The following is an 18,491-nucleotide window of genomic DNA, read 5'->3' as shown; positions in this document are numbered from 1 at the left end:
CAAACACAGGTGATAACCCTACCTTTGGGGAATAAATGGGTTATAAATGCGAAACTCCTGGAATGGTGTCTGCCACATCACAAAGCCTCATTTAGCTCAACAGAAAATTCTCGAGCCATTTCCTTTTATTTGCCCTGTGCCAGGTGCTGAGGATCCAAAGAGGGGTCAGTTCTCTCTGCCCTCTGCTGCTCTGTGCATCCCTCCCACTGCAACCCCTCCCCCCGATTATGTCCAGTGGCCCCGGATGCCATGGATGGGTTGACAGCTCTCTTTAGAGCCCTGGGCCTTAGCTGCAGTTCTGGAGCCACAGGAAAAGTACTAAACAACATTGTGTTACACAGAGAGTCATAGCCATGATTTTTATCTTCTCTTTTCTTAACATATCATCAGCATTTTCCATTTAGAGCCGAGTTGTTAAGGGTGCCAGCTAGAGTGAGCCAGCCGTAGTTTGATTTCTGGCTCTATCACTAAGTAACCCCGGGCAAGCTGTTTAACATTTCTATGGCCTAGTTTCCTCATCTGTGAAGTGGGGATATTGATAGATGGTTAGATAGTATCACTGACTCAATGGACATGAATCTGAGCAAACTTCAGGAGATAGTGAAGGACAGGGCAGCCTGGCGTGCTGCATTTCATGGCATCGCAAAGAGTCAGAGATGACTTAGTGACTGAACAACAACAAAACAGCAAGAGTATTAATACCTACTTCCTGGGGTCTTTCTTAGGATTAAACAAAAGAAGCCATGTGTAGCTTTTAGGATAACATGTAGCACACAGTAAGAGCTCAATGGTCGATTATTAATATTTCTATAATGTCTTCATAGCCACCGTTACAATGACTTTTTATGATTAAAAGAAATATAACACCTGTCTCTGATATTGGATATTTGGAGCGTTCCTAATTTTTAAACACAAAAGTAAAATACTATTCCTAAGAAACAAACAAAAAGTCATCTTGCAGTTTAGAGATAAAGGCAGAACAAGAAATTTAAGTATTAAATGGGGTGTGAATCCACATTAAAACACTTAAATCACCTTTCCAGAAAATGCAACATTTACTATACATGTCAACAGGGTAATTAACTCATTTTAGAACCTGCAGTGGGGGTGATCCCTGTCTGAGGCAGGGAGCTGGCCAGGATTACTTTGGCAAAGCCTTCTAGTCTTTTCTCTGTGATTCTCCAGGCAAAAAAGCTGTATCAGCTTTTCTCTTGTAGTGCCAGAGAATCTCTGATATAGCACAGCTCAGGGCCAACCCAGAATTTTTCAGCTATCACTCGGGATATCTGGTAGAGTGGCTGTCAGGCCATGTCACCCGATGGAGAAGTTGTGTATGGTTGTGGTCCTTCAGCCAGCCAACAAGGCTCAACATTAGCACTGGCATAAATGAGACTGAGCACCTTCTGCATGCCAGGCTCTGAAAAACTTTCCCTTCAGGCCTCAGCTTAACTGAGGCAGAACTCACTGGTCCCATTTTATAGATGAGGAAACTGAGGCTCAGAGAAGTCAAAGGTTTTTCCTCCAAGGTCACACAGCTGGCAGAGTCATGACCCGGCTCTGTCTGACTTTAAAGATACAAACTCTTCCCAGGGCACCACAGGGTCTCTTTGCGATATAATTCAAACTAACCAGCGTGGATTAGTGCTCACATGTGTTCCCCCTGCTAAGCACTGAGAACAGAGAGACCTGCCTAATGGAGGAGAGGCAGACACGGAAATCCCACGTTCTAGTGTTCCCACTGATGCATGCCTGTGAGAAGTAATAAAGCCATGGGGGCAGTTCAATTTATCCTGTTGTATACATTTCTGAAAGCCATCCTTAATCCTTTCAGGAAGAGGCAGGGGATAGATAGATTGATAGATCAGGGCTATAATCAATGAACAAACAAAGGGCAGTGGGAAAATAGGGAGAGAGAGAGATTCATTCCCACTCAGAGATCCAGAAAATTCTCTTAGAGGATATGGTATTTGGGCTGGGGTTTGAAGGGCTAGAAAGATTCAGCAAGGCTATGGGGGAGGGGCTTGACCTGTCCCCTCCCTTCCCCAAGAGAAGTAGAAACAGAGTCTTGATTTGCACTTCCTAAATATTGGTCTGAAACCAGAACCCACGCACACCCCTCCCATCTCACCCCCTCCCCTTACATACATAAAGGGACCTATTAAGATACTCTCATGTTGCTGTTGTTTAATTGCTAAGTCCAGTCCAACCCTTTGCCATCCCATGGACGGTAGCCCACCAGGATCCCCTGTCCATGGAATTCTCCAGGCAAGAATACTGGAGTTGGTTGTCATTTCCTCCTCCAGGGGATCTTCCCAACCCAGTGATGGAACCCAGGTTTCCTGCATTGCAGGCAGATTCTTTACCATCTGAACCGCACATAGGTACAGATGTAAAAACACACAGAAAATACACATAAAACACACACCAGTTCATGTGCAGATATTTAAAAACATACAATATGCAAAAATAGATACCAGCTCCCATACTCATAAGATCATACACTCATATACACAGACTCACAAACATGTTTATGTTTCATTACACAAGCACATACATGCCCTCTCCCCACCCACTCCTCATTCAGGTAAATAAGTGCATTTTTAATTCACAGATACACAGGTTCGCACACAAATATGATCGCCCAGTTCTGGTTGGAGGCCGGTGACTAATGGGAAGCCATGCACAAAGGAAGCATCACGCAGGGGAGGCCAGGAATGGGTTGGCGGTGGGGCTGGGATTAAGCCCGGTCAGATGACAAACGCGCCCTGCCCGGCTACAGTGCCTGAGCGAGCTCTGAATCCTTGGTGATGGTGGGAGGCTGCACATCGGAATGCCAGCTTTACACAGGGTTTAGTGTCACCCAGGGTCAAGCTCTGTGATCAGACCCACTCCAAGCCCTGCAATAGGCAGGCGGCTCTGAGGACATGCAGGTCTGCGGCGTGGGGCTTGTCCTAACACAGTACGCAGAATGTAGTCAGTATTAATGAGGGTTTACTGTGGGCCAGGCACTGCGTTAAGCCCTTTCAGGGCATTACTTAATTCTCACATCAGTTCTGTGAGAGAGGGGTGGTTGGTGGGGATGTTAGCTGCCATCAACCCCATTTTAGAGGTGAGAAAACTGCACTCACGCCACAAAACCACTCAGCAGGAAGCTTGGAGCTGAGGTTCAACCCTGTCCGACCTCACTCTCCCGGAGGTGTAAGATGAAGTGTGCATGTGAGCCTGTCACCCTCACGCAGGAAGCTTGCACTTTGGACTCCTGACGGGTCTCTAGAACCCCAGTCCTGCCAGGTCCAGCGCCTGGCCCAAAGCAGGTGCCTGGTGAGGGCGTGGGTTTTGGTTCGGTAAGGTCCTCAACACGGGCCTCAGTTTCCCCATCTCTGAAATGGAATGCAGCGAAGACCTGGCAGGTCCGAGGCCGGGCGCTCCCGGGCAGCAGACTAACTGCTGTGCTCTAGATCCTCGCTGCAGCCACCCTCGCCCATCGCGGGGGTTCCAGCTCCGTCCCCACCCGAGCCCGGGCGAGGCGCTGGCGCGCCATTGTTTAAGAGAGCGGGGAAGCTCCCAAGAGCCGAGTCCCCGTCCCGGGGTCGCGCTCGCCGCCCAGTGGAGCAGACGACTTGGCCCGGCGTCTGCCGCGCCGGGAGCGTCCTTTGTCTGCTCCCCGGGGCCCGGGGCCCGGAGCTCGGGCCCCGCGCCCCGCGCCCCGCGCCCCGCTTCTAGGGCAGACAAAGCCGGGGCTGCCGCTCGTCTGACCGGCTGGAGCGGCGCTCGCTCCACCCACCTCCCGCCTTAGCACCGCCCCTTCGCCTCAGCGCTCTTTGATTGGCTCGTGGGGCCACAAAGAGGCCGGGAAGCGGGCCGGTCACGTGAGACAGCGTGGCCTCCCATAGGCCCGGCCAGGCTGCCAATCAGGGAGGGCGGGCCGTCCGCGCTCGGCCCGGTCGCTCCCTCCGCGCCGGGGCCCGCCCGCGGGGCCGGCCGCCTGTCAGAGGGAGGTGGCGATGGTGCGCCCGGTGGCGGCGGCGGCTGCGGCGGCTTCCCTGGTCCGAGCGCAGCGAGGAGAAGATGACTGACCGACCGGCCGACTGACTGAATGAATGAATGGAGAAGCCGAGCGCGCCATGAGGAGCCTGCCGAGCCTGGGCGGCCTCGCCCTGTTGTGCGCCGCCGCCGCCGCCGCCGCCGCCTCAGCCACCTCGGCGGGGAATGTCACCGGTGGCGGCGGGGCCGCGGGGCAGGTGGACGCGTCGCCGGGCCCGGGGCTGGGGAGCGAGCCCAGCCTCCCTTTCTCTAAGGCCGCGGCTCCCACAGCCCAGGCCCCGAGGACCGGACCCCCGCGTGCCACCGTCCACCGACCCCAGGCTGCGTCTTCCTCAGCCCAGCCCCCGGAGACCACCCCTCCTCCGACCACCACCGCCGGGCCCGCTCCGACCACCTCTCAGGCACCGCTCGTTCCCTCGCGGGTCACACCTCCTGCGGCGGAACGTACTTCTACTACCCCTCGGGTGACAACCAGACCCGCGCCGACCACCCTCTCGACGACCACTGGCCCGGCGCCGACCTCCCCTGTAGCGACCACGGTGCGGGCGCCCACCGCTCCCCCGACCCCGACCTCGGCTCTTCCCGGCGGCGGCGGCGGCAGCAGCGTCCCGCCCACCCCACCTGCCACCGAAGCCCCCTCTCCGCCTCCCCCAGGTGAGTCCCAGCGCCTCCTCGGCCGCCGGACCCTCCCCGCGGCTGCCCGTCCTTGTAGCGTTGGGCTTCTTGGCTGGAATGGATTCTTTCTTGCCCCCAAAGGTTCCCCAGATTTCGACTTCCAAGGGGAGGTCTAAGCTCTAGATAGCCTGCCCCACCCCCCTCCCCAGCCCCCAATCTGGAAAACCTTTTGTCCCCCACTTGGGCTGTTCTTTCTTGGGAGGGGAGCGACTGCTGCGTGGAAGGCATCGCACCTCCTTCCAAACAGCGCTCCTGGCCTTTGTCAGACGCGCTGGATGGGCGCAAACTTTTGGGTTCGGTTCGCTCACCCTGCCTCTCCGCCTGGGTGATCTGGGGAAGTTTGAAAACCAGCACAGTACCTCCTGCAACCAATAGGTCAGCAACTGAAGGGGTTCCTCCTAAGGCTCCACTTTCCTTGTTCATGTAAATATCAGATGAGCATGTGACAGGTGGACAAGGTATTGAGAGGATTTTGTTTACAAACAGTAGTACAGACCACTTGAGGCCAAAAGAAAAAAGAAATTGTAATCCATGTTTTCCCTACAAGTGAATGGATTCAGTAGTCATTTGGGACAGGTATGTATCTAGGCTGAGCACATTTATAAATTAGGTTAAATCCCTTCCTTGCACCATTTTTTTTTTTTCCTCTTCCTCAATTACAAGGTCAATATGTTTGGGCAAATACACAATTTAAGCAGGGAGGCCCATTTTTTCCTCCTTAAGGGGAATGTTCAGTTTTGCTGATGTTGATTAAAGCCAATTTCTGTCTGAGTCCTGATGAAAAATAAAGCTCTTATTCCTGCTGATTGAAAGTCTTCAAGCAAAGTTAGAGACAACTTCCGTTCTTTTCCTCTTGAGATCTAAAGTGGGCCTGGAACTAAACAAATAAAACCTGCCTTGTCAAGATGTTAGACAAGAGTTTCAGAATTCCTTTGCTTTGAGTTGGGGTTTGATTTGTCCAAACCATTTTGCCTTTAGCTGGATTTATATTAATGGATCTCTGACCTAATTCTTAGGCTCAGTGATTTACTGTGGGGTCAGGTATGGACTTTTGACTATAATTGAATTTGTAGAGAGTTTTCCCACATGATTATGAGTCTTAATACAGTCCAGCCTTGGATTGGAGCTTGGCATTGACATAAGTAGGAATGCATATTATTCACCCATAAAAAGCCAAGTTGGTATTTCTTCCAGCTTCAAGGAGTGTGCTAACTAGCTGGATTTTGACTGTCACCTTTTTTGGCCTTCCTATAGAGAGACTGACATGATACTGAGAGGCAGGAATCATAGTGATTGAGAGTATGGACTCGAGTCCATTCTTGGTTTGAATCCTAGCTCTGCTGCCTTTTATTAACTGTGTAATTTGGGCAGGTCAGTTAACCTCTCTTCATCTGAGAAATGAAGATAATAATAGTATTTATCCCATAGGATTGCTGTGAATCCTTTGAAATTTGCTGTGAAATCCTGTGAAAATTAACTAAGTTGGTGCATTTATAACACTTAGAACAATAGTTCTGGGTGCAGAGTAAATTAGCTCTGTATGTATGTTAGCTATCATTATGATAATTTTTTTAATGGGATAGAAAGCATTTGAGAAACCTAATAGAGACTTGTGATGAATTTTATTTATTTTAGTAAAATGTGATGGTAGTATGTATGCTCAGTCATGTCTGACTCCTTGCGACCTTATGGGCTGTAGCTTGCCAGGCTCCTCTGTCCATGGGATTTTTCAGGCAAGAATACTGGAGTGAATTGCCATTTCCTCCTCCAGGTAAAATGTAATAGGAAAGGATAAATTAGATTTTCCAAAGTTTGAAGCACACAGTAGTGTTTATGTAGGAAGATTCCTTCTTTTGGAAGGTTAATATATCATAAGTCTGTGTAACTGATGTTATTTTACCTTAATTTTTAAATTGTTATTTTTAAATCACAAAGGTAATGTTTTTTTCTTTTATGTTGCTTTTTCTTTGTGATAAAATATGCATAACATAAAATTTATCATTTTAACCATTTTTAAGTGTAAAGTTTAGTGGCATTAAGCACATTCAAGTTGTATAACCATCATTACCATCCATCTTCAGGACTCTCTTATCTTTTTCTATCTTCCCCAACTGAAACTCTGTATCCATTAAACAATAAGTCTCAATGGCCAGCCATCCACCTTAATCCTAGCAACCACCATTCTACTTCCTGACTCTGTGAATTTGCTTATTCCAGGTTCCTCATATGGGGAACTCATAGCAGTTGTCCACAAAGATAACCTTTACCTGCAAAAATGATGAAGAACCAGAAGTCTACAAGTAAAGAGTGAAAATTTCCCCCACCCACTTTACTACTTCCCAGTTCCAGCCAGTCCTTAAATGTTACTACTATTAGCAGTTTGATCTTTTCTCAGAGGCAAGTTGTGGCATGCAGGATTGAATTCCCTCACCAGGGATCGAACCCGTGGCCCCTGCATTGGGAGCGCAGAGGCTTAGCCACTGGACCGCTAGGGAAGTCCCTAAACACAGGATTATTAAAAATAGTTTTTAAAAGCTCAAGATGAAATAATATTTAATTATATATATTAAGTATATTAATTATGTATATGTACTGCAAGTCATAGAGTTTTGCAACTTGCTATATCCACTTAACTGTGTATCATGGTCTTTTTTTCATGTCAGTACCTAAAGTGTACCTTATTCTTTTCAGCAGTTGTATTTTTCATCATAAGTATATATCATAATCTATTTAACCAATCTCTTGTTTATGGATACTTAGATTGCTTCTTGGCTTCACTTTAAAAAGCACAGAGAAGAATGTGTTGTTGTTTAGTCCATCATATTATATTATTAGTCCATCATATTATATTCTCTAATACCTTGTCTGGAGTTTTGTAGACTCCAAATCGATTGTGAGTGAAGCAAAGCTGGATTGGGTAATATTTGCCATCGGAACTGTCCAAGCCTTTGGTAACTTGCATGGACTGCCCGATACCTGTGTCTATGATGGTCTTTGGGCAACAGAAGCTTTAAGATGCTCAATTTTGGCAGCTCTGCTGGGTTTTACATTTTCTGTAGCTTGTAGTTTTCTATGAATTCACTATGGACAGCCTCTGTCTCTCAGCAGCTGAACTGCCTTTGTGGGCTGGGCAATTTTAGCTTTACAGAAATGTAATTGAGTATGGTCTTTCTATCTGAGCATGGGTTCTAGTCTACTTCAAACAGTAAATGCATCTTCTTGACAGAGGAAAGAGATTTGAAAGACCTGGTTCTAACTGAATTTGAAAGACCTAGTTAGGTTGGCAGAATTGGATTCTCTGGCTTTTGGGAAAATGAGTACAGGGTGTTTTATTTTAATGTTTGTATAAAACTGAACACCATTGATAATATATTATGTGTCTAGATGGGTCTTCTGGCTGCTCTTTGAATTAATAAGAATTTCTTCCATGAAGATCTAGTTGAGAGCTCTTGCCTACCCCTCAGTAAGGGCCTTCTTTTGTTTACAGGGACACTGATCTGCAAACTGAAACTAATTGCCCAGCAAGCAAGCATTTTCCTCCCACAGTCCTGGCAAAACATTTGACTGACTGGTTGGCTGGGTAGGATGTTTTACGAAGGGTGAAGAGAGAGGCTGTGATACTAGAGTATAATAGTTACGGATAGTAAGAAACTGAAGCGATGATAAATGTTTGATTTTTAAAATTATGGACCTTCAGGGCTAGATAGGACTTTAGAAGCCACTACCTCCTAACGTGGCTCTACATTGCAAGAAATGCTTCCATGGACTTAGCCGAAATATTTCTCCCTGTGGTTAACACCAGCCAGTTCTGACTCTGCCCTTCGGGGCCATGCAGAACAAGTCAGCTTTCTCTGTGCCCTGACAGTTCAGGGATCTGCGGGCAGTGATCATGTTCCCTCGGAGTCTGGACTAACTTCAGCTCCCTCAACTGTTCTTTATGTGAAATGGTTTCAGATTCCCTTAGACTCTGCTGGTTGCCCCTCTTAGGGAGTTTTTCCGTTTTTGTGTATCTCTCCCGGAGTGTGGAGCGCAGAACTGAACGTGTCGCCCCGGATGTGCTCTGAGCAGCTTGTGGTAGAGAGGGCAGTTACCTCGTTCTTTCTGGACCTGCACTACTGTTGGTGCAGTTAGCTCCTAATCACGGTGGCATTTCTGGCAGCCACATTACGCTGTTGACTCATTGAGTCCATTAAGATACTTAAGTCTTTTTTTTTAAACACGTACTGGACGAGTCTGTCTTCATTCTGACTTGGAAACTCTTTGTTATCCTCTAAAGTATAAACTCAGACAGTTGCCAAGCGTGTAAAATTTACTGTGTTAGAGTCAAGCCATCATTCTGGATCTGCAGTCTGTCAGTGTACCCCACCTCGTTTCTTCACGTTCACCTGCAGGGTGTTCTATGGACAGAGTCCAAGGACACGTTAGGGCAGGTTGTTCCTACCTCACAGGAGAGAGTACACTTAGGGATGATAAAACAGTTTGGAAGGGAAGAAATTGTGGTTTAGATTAGTTCTCAAGGGTCTCTTCCAGCTCTACAGTTCTCTGATGATTTGGTACCCATGATTCAGGGCACATGACTGCCCCCCAAGGAGCCTTAAACATTTATTTGTGATCTAACTTAAGAGACGAGGCTTTTTATTTTTTTTTTTTCCAAGCAAACCCTAGAGTTTGAAAGCTCTGACTACTGTGGCGTGTAAATAAAATATTATGAATGGATTTTATTTGAAAGGAACGTTCTGGAAATCAGGGCCCTCCCTTCTGTACTGGGAAATGTTTTCTTCATCCTAAAATTCTGTACAGCTAAGTTTGGGGTGTTAATTTGCGTATTGTTATTCAAGAAGATACCATTCATTTTAAGAACACAGAAATTGTTCAGACTTCAAAGATAATGTATGTTCATAACCTTTTATTGAAAACCTTTGGGGCTGGGCGTGTTTCAGAATTTAGAATTTTTCCGATTTTAGGAAGTTAATAAGTACACCCCAGTGAAGTCTAGGACAGCATCCTGTGTAATCAAACACATGAAGGTATTTGCAGCAAAATGTGTGTATATTCACACTGAGTGGGTTTTTAAAAAGGCTATAAATAACCTTGCGTTTGTTCAGGTCAGGTTTTGGTGCCAAATGAGTAACAGAATAACTTCAGGTTTTTTGGATCTTCTGGTATTTACGTCAGCTCTGAGTGACTGTGGACCACTGAAATAGTACTTACACACACATGTAGTACTTCCTATGCTGCAGATACTGTTTTAAGTCCCTTGCATATATTACTTTACTCAAACCTCACAACAGTTAGGTATAATCGAGTTAGGTGTTATTATTATCTTCGTTTTATAGATAAGGAAACTGAGGCTCAGAGAAGCCCAGCTGTGAGGGAGCCTACATTCAAACCCAGCCTTTCTGGTTCCAGAATCCATACTATTGGCATTGAAAGAAATAGTTACATAGAAGATAAGAGAAGGAAACTATTTTGCTAGAAACATTTGTCCTTGAATAGGGTCTGAGAGATTTCCAGTGTCCGTCAGCATTCACTCTCTTCTCTCTCTTAAGTGCTCTTCACTCACCTCCTCAAACCTTCTGTTTTACAATTAGGGCTCCAGCTCTTCCTTTGGTTAGGTTCTAATATGGTCTGTGATAGAGAGGATTGTCTGTAGTCTTTAGGGCTAGGCCCAGGAACTTCTCAAGTTTACTTTATCTTATTCCTGACCCAAGTGCCTAGATTTCTGCAGAAACTCGTTAGTGTGATTAGTTTCTGGAACAGCATAGTTAAACTCCAGAGCATTAGTTTCAAATCTACTGAATTCTGTCACCAGGAAGCCTTCTGGCTAGTTGAAAATTTACACACTAAAATAATCTAATTATGTCTTTCTATCTAGATTTTTTTTTAAAGACCCATAAAATTAAAATGAGCATTACTTTTCATCTCAGAATTTCTAAACATGTATATATTAACTTCCAGACATCTTGGCACCCTTATAAACAGAATGGAAGAAAAATATCATGGTACTGTTTTTACTGATGGGTAAATCACGGATAAAGAGATTACTGCTCTAGGGCACTTAATAGATCAGAGGAGAATAGAAGTGTAAGATCTTGTTTGGGAGAAAGACAGTGTTAGAGGATAGTTTTAGTTAAAAATAGCTTCAATTCATGCTTTTTGCCTTGATCTTTATTTTTGTTTGTTTTGTTTATTATAGATATAATATAAACATCCTTAATAATAATGTTGAGATTATGTTTCAGGTATCTCTTCTGTGGTCACTTAGCCTTTTTCTCAAGTATATGTTTTGGTTTATCTGCTTTTCACTAGAAACAACTACCCTAACTGCATTGGTAGCTTTGAGGGGAGATTTTTTTTAAATTGTCATGAAAAAGATAAAAATTATGTCTGGATACATATGTGTTTGAATTACAGTAAAGGTTTACTCAAACCTTTTTAACTGTATCTATTTAAGTACATGTGATAAATATGTGTCAAAATAATCCCTCTAGTAATGCCACTGTTCCACAATAAATATTATTGTCAGAAAAATCTTTTCCTGTTACTTTTTCTTCACTAAGATAAAATCTTTCTCTTGTTCTCCTTGCTCATTTTTTTTTTTTTCACTTGAAACTCCTCTGTATGTCCCTCCTACTCTTGTCTTTTCTTCTTAGATTCATCCATTCTTTCATGTTCTTTAAGGAACTAAATTGTCCTCTCTACTTAACAGATTCCCACTTTGTCCTCCTTCAGTGCCTCCTCAAAGCCTAATTCTTCTAAGAAGTCTTTGCCGGGGAACAAAAGGTCCTTGAAGATATCCTGGTAACAGGGTGCACAAGGTTGAACACTTTGCACTCAGAACAAAACCTGTCTTTCTCTGTGACTTTGACTTTTTTCCTATGGATCTGCTTTTAAAGTCCATTTAACTTAGATTATTAAGCCTACTTGTAAGAAAATGTCATAGTTTATACAAAATTCAGGATATGGTATTAATTCTTTCTTTTTTAAAAAAAATGAAGAAAGAGATTTTCTTTTTGTTCTGTATCTTCTTTATTGCCCAGCTTTCCCCCTGCTTCTCCTGAGGAACAATACAGAAAAACAATTATCATAGCAGAAGTTATCTGCCTCCAAAAAAAAAAAACAAAGCAAAACTCCAGTACTTTAAATAAGTAGCAGATTTCTTTTTTTGTTTATGAGTGTAATATGAGTTGTTTTTGTTAAGTAGATGGATTTGAGCTAAATAGCAATGTAAAAGGTTTAATTTGGTTGAGAAACAAATGTTTGATTTTTTTGAATGACAAAATTAATTAATCAGCTCCTCTCTCATCTGATTTATATATTGGATTTGTTTTTTCAGTAGAGATTTTTGAAATAGGAATTTTCCTACTCTAAAATTCTATCATAAAAAAGTTATGGTAATCTCCAAACCATTATGCATCTATTAAAATGCTTACATTATGTTAAAAGTAGTATACATAGGAGGAGAGAAATATACCAAAATAATCAGGTGGCTGAAGCTAAGTAATGGGAGTATAGGTTGTTTTCATTTCTTTGTGTTCTTCTGGATTTTCCAAGTTTGTTTTTTTAAATCAGTGTACCCAATTTTATAGTAATAAAAATAACTGAATAAAACATAAAAAATGAGTAAAAAGTTATAATAAGCTTGATGGGCCTTCAGTTATATGTGATCAAGTCAAGCGATGTTACCCTGGGCCACTTACCTATAATTTCTGTGATGGATTCATCAGCTTCGATCTACCTCAGAGACGTTTACTTGGTCTCAGTGAGTTGTGGTTCTGAAGAAAGGAGACTGCTGAAGACAGTACCCAATAAAGGAAACTGTTCCCGACACCTGACAAATCAGGGTAGTGATGACACAACTAAGATTTGGTACCTTCAGGGAAAGTTTAACTGAAATCTTAACAAAGTCTGAAAACAGCTGATTCTTTATCCATTTCACTCTGTCTAGGGAATTTAAAGCACAAACTTAAAATTAATTAAAGCAGCTTATGGAAATAGCTTTTGTTTAAATTGTGCAGAATTTGAATTCATGACATTGTCCACAGCCTTTACCAATAGAAGATCTTCAGTTATCTCTTCCTCTAGAGATACAGAGCTCCCAAAAGTTTGGTTTCAGTCTGTGCATATGTTTTTCAGTCAGATCAGATGGGATTGCTTTTATACTGGTAATACAACAGCTGTTCTATATGATATCCTTGCCAGGGAGACAGCACTGAGGAAAGGGGAAATTTATTCAGTTGGAAAAAAGAATGTATCCTGCCCAGTCACAGGGCAAATGATCAGGGGTAGGTATGTTTCCAGCCTGGCTGGAGAATGTTCAATAATTTTTCTTTAGTAAGTTTTAGATTCTTTTGATAACTGATTTTGGAAACTTTTGTTTCAGTCTTGCATGCTTAGAAACTGACATATTACCAGGGATCTTATTAGATTTTTATTTTTAAAAGTCTATAGTTTTTATTTGATGTATTTGAGCAAAAAGAAGAGGTTAGGAGTTAATCACGAGGAGAACAGCATGTTCTCTAGTTCCTCTAGTTCCCTTTTGGAAATGATCTTTTAAAGTGAAATTCCTTTAGAAATTCCTTTAAACATTTTAGGGAAAGTTGTCTTCTCTGAAGGAAATTGCATGAACTGAGTAGCTTTTCCATTCTCTTCAGTCCCATCCATCATGTATAGAGATGAAATGGCAGTTTGGGAAGGGTTATTAATGGTAACAATGAGGGGAAAGATGGAATACTTCATATTCCAACATACTCACTCAGTTTTGCATCTGTATTGAGGATTGATTAGAGGAAGGCATTGGGCATTTTTTTCTTTTTGCTGTGGATTTCTCATGTGACTTCATATTCCTTGTAAGTCTACCGTGTATTTTGAGTTATCTGTTCTATATGAACTGCTTTAACAACGTAGGCCCACCATCCCTTGATGTTGTGTGGGTTAATGAATAGTTATAAAGTGTACCAAAACCACAAAGCAAACTAGCTGTTGGGTATTATTATACTGAATTGTTGGTGTATTGCCTGCAAACCCATCCTGTTCAACTGGTTTTAGTTTTTAAGTTACTTTGTTGCTTCAACTTGTCTGCAAAGGCAGGGCTGAATGGTCCAGCTAATCAGGGGAGTAGCAGTCAGAAGAGATCATTCCAGTCTTTCTTTCCATTCACTTTGTAAGTTCCCGACCATGTTTTTTTTTTTTTTTTTGTAAATGGGTCTGTGCCTTAGTTTCTCTAACTGTAAAATGAAGCCTGTTACATGCACAGATACAGTGCAAGTCACGTAATCTCCCTGGGCTTCTATACCATTGTCTGTAACACGAGTATGATAGTACCAACCTAATAGAGTTCTTGAGTATTGACCTAGAATTCAAAACCAGCTTTGTCTGACTTAAAAGTCTGTTTTTTTTTGTTTTTTTTTTTCCCTTTCGACTAAACTGTGCTGCCTTGCCAAAGCAGATGGGAGAAGCAGAAAATGAAATAAGGCATTCTGTGGTTACAGAGCACATTTTGGGTTCCATTTTTGTCGCCTCCCCTCACCTCCCCCAGCAAGCCCATACATTGTCCTCCTCAACGCTTGTTCTGAATTACACAGTTTGATTCAGGTCTGATTGCAGCAACTGCTGCGAAAATCAAAATTAGATCAAAGAGTGTTTTTCAGAGGTAGATATGGGTGTGGAGTGGGGTCAGGAGAGGGGATGATGGTAGGAATCAGATGAAAGGAAGTGGCCAGACTCAGTGTAGATGTAAAACAGAACTGGGGAGTAGCTATGAGATGGTCTACTCAGCTCCAGAAGGATTGGGACAGAGACAGTGTAATAATGCTTATTAGCATTTGGCAGGACATACCACACACTGCAAAATGGTAGTATTGATTGTTGTCAACTTGACAATGAAACCTTTCATCTTCAACTTCATATGGACTCTAGATCAAGATGCTGATGCCAAACAATGTGTTGTAGAAAGTAGCAGGTGATAATTTGATGATATGAAAGTCATGGAAGAATCTCAGACTCGTAACTGTGACTTCCGCAGCCACCCGAGGAGCATTTCCCCACCCCATTTTATAAACTTCCCTCCTCACTGGAGGGCAGGTTGTCTCTCACATGAGACAAGGAGAAGCTATTATTTCAAGTTAGAACCAGCCTTTTCTGAACCAGTTGCAAATATATTGATGGATGATACACAGAGAGTTAGAGGATTTGATTTAGAATCAAATAGCTTCATTAAGTCGGAAAGAGAAAAACCAGTATGGCATCGTGATGCACATATGCATATGTATCTGGAATCCAGAAAAATGGTACAGAGGCACCCATTTGCAGAGCAGAAATGGAGACGCAGAGTAGAGAACGGACACGTGGACACAGCCGGGAGGGAAGGGTGGGACGAGCTGAGGGAGCAGCAGTGACATACATGCAGTGCCGGGTACAAAAGGGACAGCTCGTGGGGAGCTGCTTTATGGCACCCGGACTCATCTGGTGCTCCGCGACTGCCTAGAGCACTGGGGTGGGGAGGGTGGGAGGGAGGCTCAAGGGAGTGGGGATATAAGTGTACTTAAAGCTGATTCACGTTGTTGTATGCCAGAAACCAACGCAATGCTGTAAAGCAATTATCTTCCAGTTAAAAAAATATGCATCTACCAAAAAAAAAAATAGCTTCAGTTTGTATGGCATCAGGACTCAACAGTAATTATGTATAGTATTACATCCTGCAAGTGCTCAAGTGTTATACTGTGGTCAAGTCAAACTATGTAACTGTAGTTGTGGAGAATACGTAGACAGTGCAAAACTCGTAGACAGTGCAAAACCTGGTCATATCAGTCTTCTGGTTAATAATTTAACATGATATTTATACTTCAATATAATTCTCCTCTGTATTCACCATGAGTGACCCCAGCCCATTAATGCTTAGGTTTCCTAATATGTCTTAAAACTTCTCTACAGTCTGTCTCTGTCCTCACTTCCTACCACCCTTCACCTTGTGCTTTAAACTCCGACAGGTTTGAGTTGCTTGTATTTCCCCGCAAATACCATGCTTATTGTCATCATCATTATTACTAATAAGACAGTCATCTTTGGAGGTTTTCCTCTGTGTCAGATACTAAAGAGCTTTAAATGAATTATAATGACCTTGTCTAATTATCTCCATTTTACTAAGCAAGAGTGGCGGCTTTGAGAGTTGAAATACATTGAACAAGGCCTCACAGCTAGTAAATGTAGAACCTTGATTTAAATTTAGATCTATGTAGCCTCAAAGCCTCCTCTCTTAATTGCTAAGCTAACTGGCCTCTTGTTACTTTGCTTCTGTTGTTCCCTCAGCCTGGAATGGCCCTTCTCTTCAGTTTTAATACAGGCCTTAAAACAGAAACGAATGCTTGTTGATTTAATCAGAAATGAACTTCACTAAAAGATTATTAAAGAGTTCACAGAATCTCCAGGGGAACCAAATTCAGGACATGGAGCTAGAGATAATGCCCAGGGAAAACAATAATCTGGCATTGAGCACCTTTGTGGTGGAATAGTAAGCCTTAAAGATTGGAAATTGGAGAATTTCCCCCAAATAGGAAGGAATTAGTAGCAAGGTGTGATCACTCACCTAGAGCGAGACATCCTGGAATGTGAAGTCAAGTGGGCCTTAGGAAGCATCACTACAAACAAAGCTAGTGGAGGTGATGGAATTCCAGTTGAGCTATTTCAAATCCTGAAAGATGATGCTGTGAAAGTGCTGCACTCAGTATGCCAGCAAATATGGAAAACTCAGCAGTGGCCACAGGACTGGAAAAGGTCCGTTTTCATTCCAATCCCAAAGAAAGGCAATGTCAAAGAATGCTCAAACTACCGCACAATTGCACTCATCTCACACGCTAGCAAAGTAATGCTCAAAATTCTCCAAGCCAGGCTTCAGCAATATGTGAACCGTGAACGTCCAGATGTTCAAGCTGGTTTTAGAAAAGGCAGAGGAACCAGAGATCAAATCGCCAACATCCGATGGATCATTGAAAAAGCAAGAGAGTTTCAGAAAAACATCTATTTCTGCTTTATTGACTATGCCAAAGCCTTTGACTGTGTGGATCACAATAAACTGGAAAATTCTGAAAGAGATGGGAATACCAGACCACCTGACCTGCCTCTTGAGAAACCTGTATGCAGGCCAGGAAGCAACAGTTAGAACTGGACATGGAACAACAGACTGGTTCCAAATAGGAAAAGGAGTACGTCAAGGCTGTATATTGTCACCCTGCTTATTTAACTTCTATGCAGAGTACATCATGAGAAACACTGGGCTGGAGGAAGCACAAGCTGGAATCAAGATTGCTAGGAGAAATACCAATAACCTCAGATATACAGATGACACCACCCTTATGACAGAAAGTGAAGAACTAAAGAGCCTCTTGATGAAAGTGAAAGAGGAGAGTGAAAAAGTTGGCTTCAAGCTCAACATTCAGAAAACTAAGATCATGGCATCTGGTCCCATCACTTCATGGCAGATAGATGGGGAAACAGTGGAAACAGTGGCTGACTTTATTTTTCTGGGCTCCAAAATCACTGCTGATGGTGACTGCAGCCATGAAATTAAAAGACGCTTACTCCTTGGAAGGAAAGTTATGACCAACCTAGATAGCATATTAAAAAGTAGAGACATTACTTTGTCAACAAAGGTCCATCTAGTCAAGGCTATGGTTTTTCCAGTAGCCATGTATGGATGTGAGAGTTGGACTATAAAGAAAGCTGAGCACAGAAGAATTGATGCTTTTGAACTGTGGTGTTGGAGAGGACTCTTGAGAGTCCCTTGGACTGCAAGGAGATCCAAGCGGTCCATCCTAAAGGAGATCAATCCTGAGTGTTCACTGGAAGGACTGATGTTGAAGCTGAAACTCCAGTAGTTTGGCCACCTGATGTGAAGAGATGACTCATTGGAAAAGACCCTGATTGAGGGAAAGATTGAGGGCAGGAGGAGAAGGGGACGACAGAGGATGAGATGGCTGGATGGCATCACTGACTCGATGGACATGGGTTTGGGTGGACTCCGGGAATTGGTGATGGACAGGGAGGCCTGGCGTGCTGCAGTTCATGGGGTTGCAAAGAGTTGGACACGACTGAGTGACTGAACTGAACTGAACTGATATTATGATACTCGGCTGCCAAAGAAGAAAGACAGAGGCACGCCATATCCCTTCTTTCACCTAAGAAACTTACTTGTCCTTGAGAAACATGCAACCTCCTATACTGTTTTACCTTATATATTCTAATATTACTGTACATGTTTTTTTGATTACTTGCTTTTGAAGGATTCTTATTTTAAGTATTACTTATTTATGTAATTGACTCCTCTATACCTTATTCTTTAGTGGCTATGTCTTAGTGATGTTTGTACTCGCTAAGATATCCCTAAAATAGTGTTCAGCATTCGGTACATAGTTAAGTACTCAATAAATAGTTGAGCTGAATTAAGGCATAAATCCTCCTTGCCTACCATCGCTAGAATGTAAGTTCCAGAAGGGCAGGGATTTTTGTCTTTGTCTCTCTTTTTTTAAACCACTGTCTCCCCAGCACCTAGATTCATTCCTAACATATGTTGGGACCTCAGAAAATACTTAAAGAATAAATGAATATTCCTAAATAAAAATTCTTTATTTCTGGAAATGACACTGTCATAAAACCCTTGAATGTGACCATTGGGAAGACCATAGCCTTCACTATACATACCTTTATCGGCAGAGTAATGTCTCTGCTTTTCAACACTCTCTCTAGGTTTGTCACAGCTTTCCTGCCAAGAAGCAACC

At 43.1% G+C, this 18,491-nt stretch overlaps 1 protein-coding gene across 1 annotated transcript in view; it reads left to right on the top strand.

Annotated features, from left to right (window-relative positions):
* Positions 1–3,987: 3,987 nt before the first annotated feature.
* Positions 3,988–18,491, top strand: part of MEGF9 (multiple EGF like domains 9) — an 81,591-nt gene continuing 67,087 nt past the window's right edge. The window contains exon 1 of the mRNA XM_081528385.1: positions 3,988–4,698. Within this exon, the coding sequence (XP_081384511.1) occupies positions 4,101–4,698 (598 nt within the window). The 5' untranslated portion in view covers positions 3,988–4,100. The remainder of the gene's footprint in view (positions 4,699–18,491) is intronic.

This window comes from Giraffa tippelskirchi, chromosome 1 (assembly GCF_054371585.1).
Source record: "Giraffa tippelskirchi isolate mGirTip1 chromosome 1, T2T-mGirTip1v1.2.pri, whole genome shotgun sequence".
NCBI lineage: Eukaryota > Metazoa > Chordata > Mammalia > Artiodactyla > Giraffidae > Giraffa > Giraffa tippelskirchi.
This window is presented reverse-complemented; position numbering and strand designations above follow the sequence as displayed.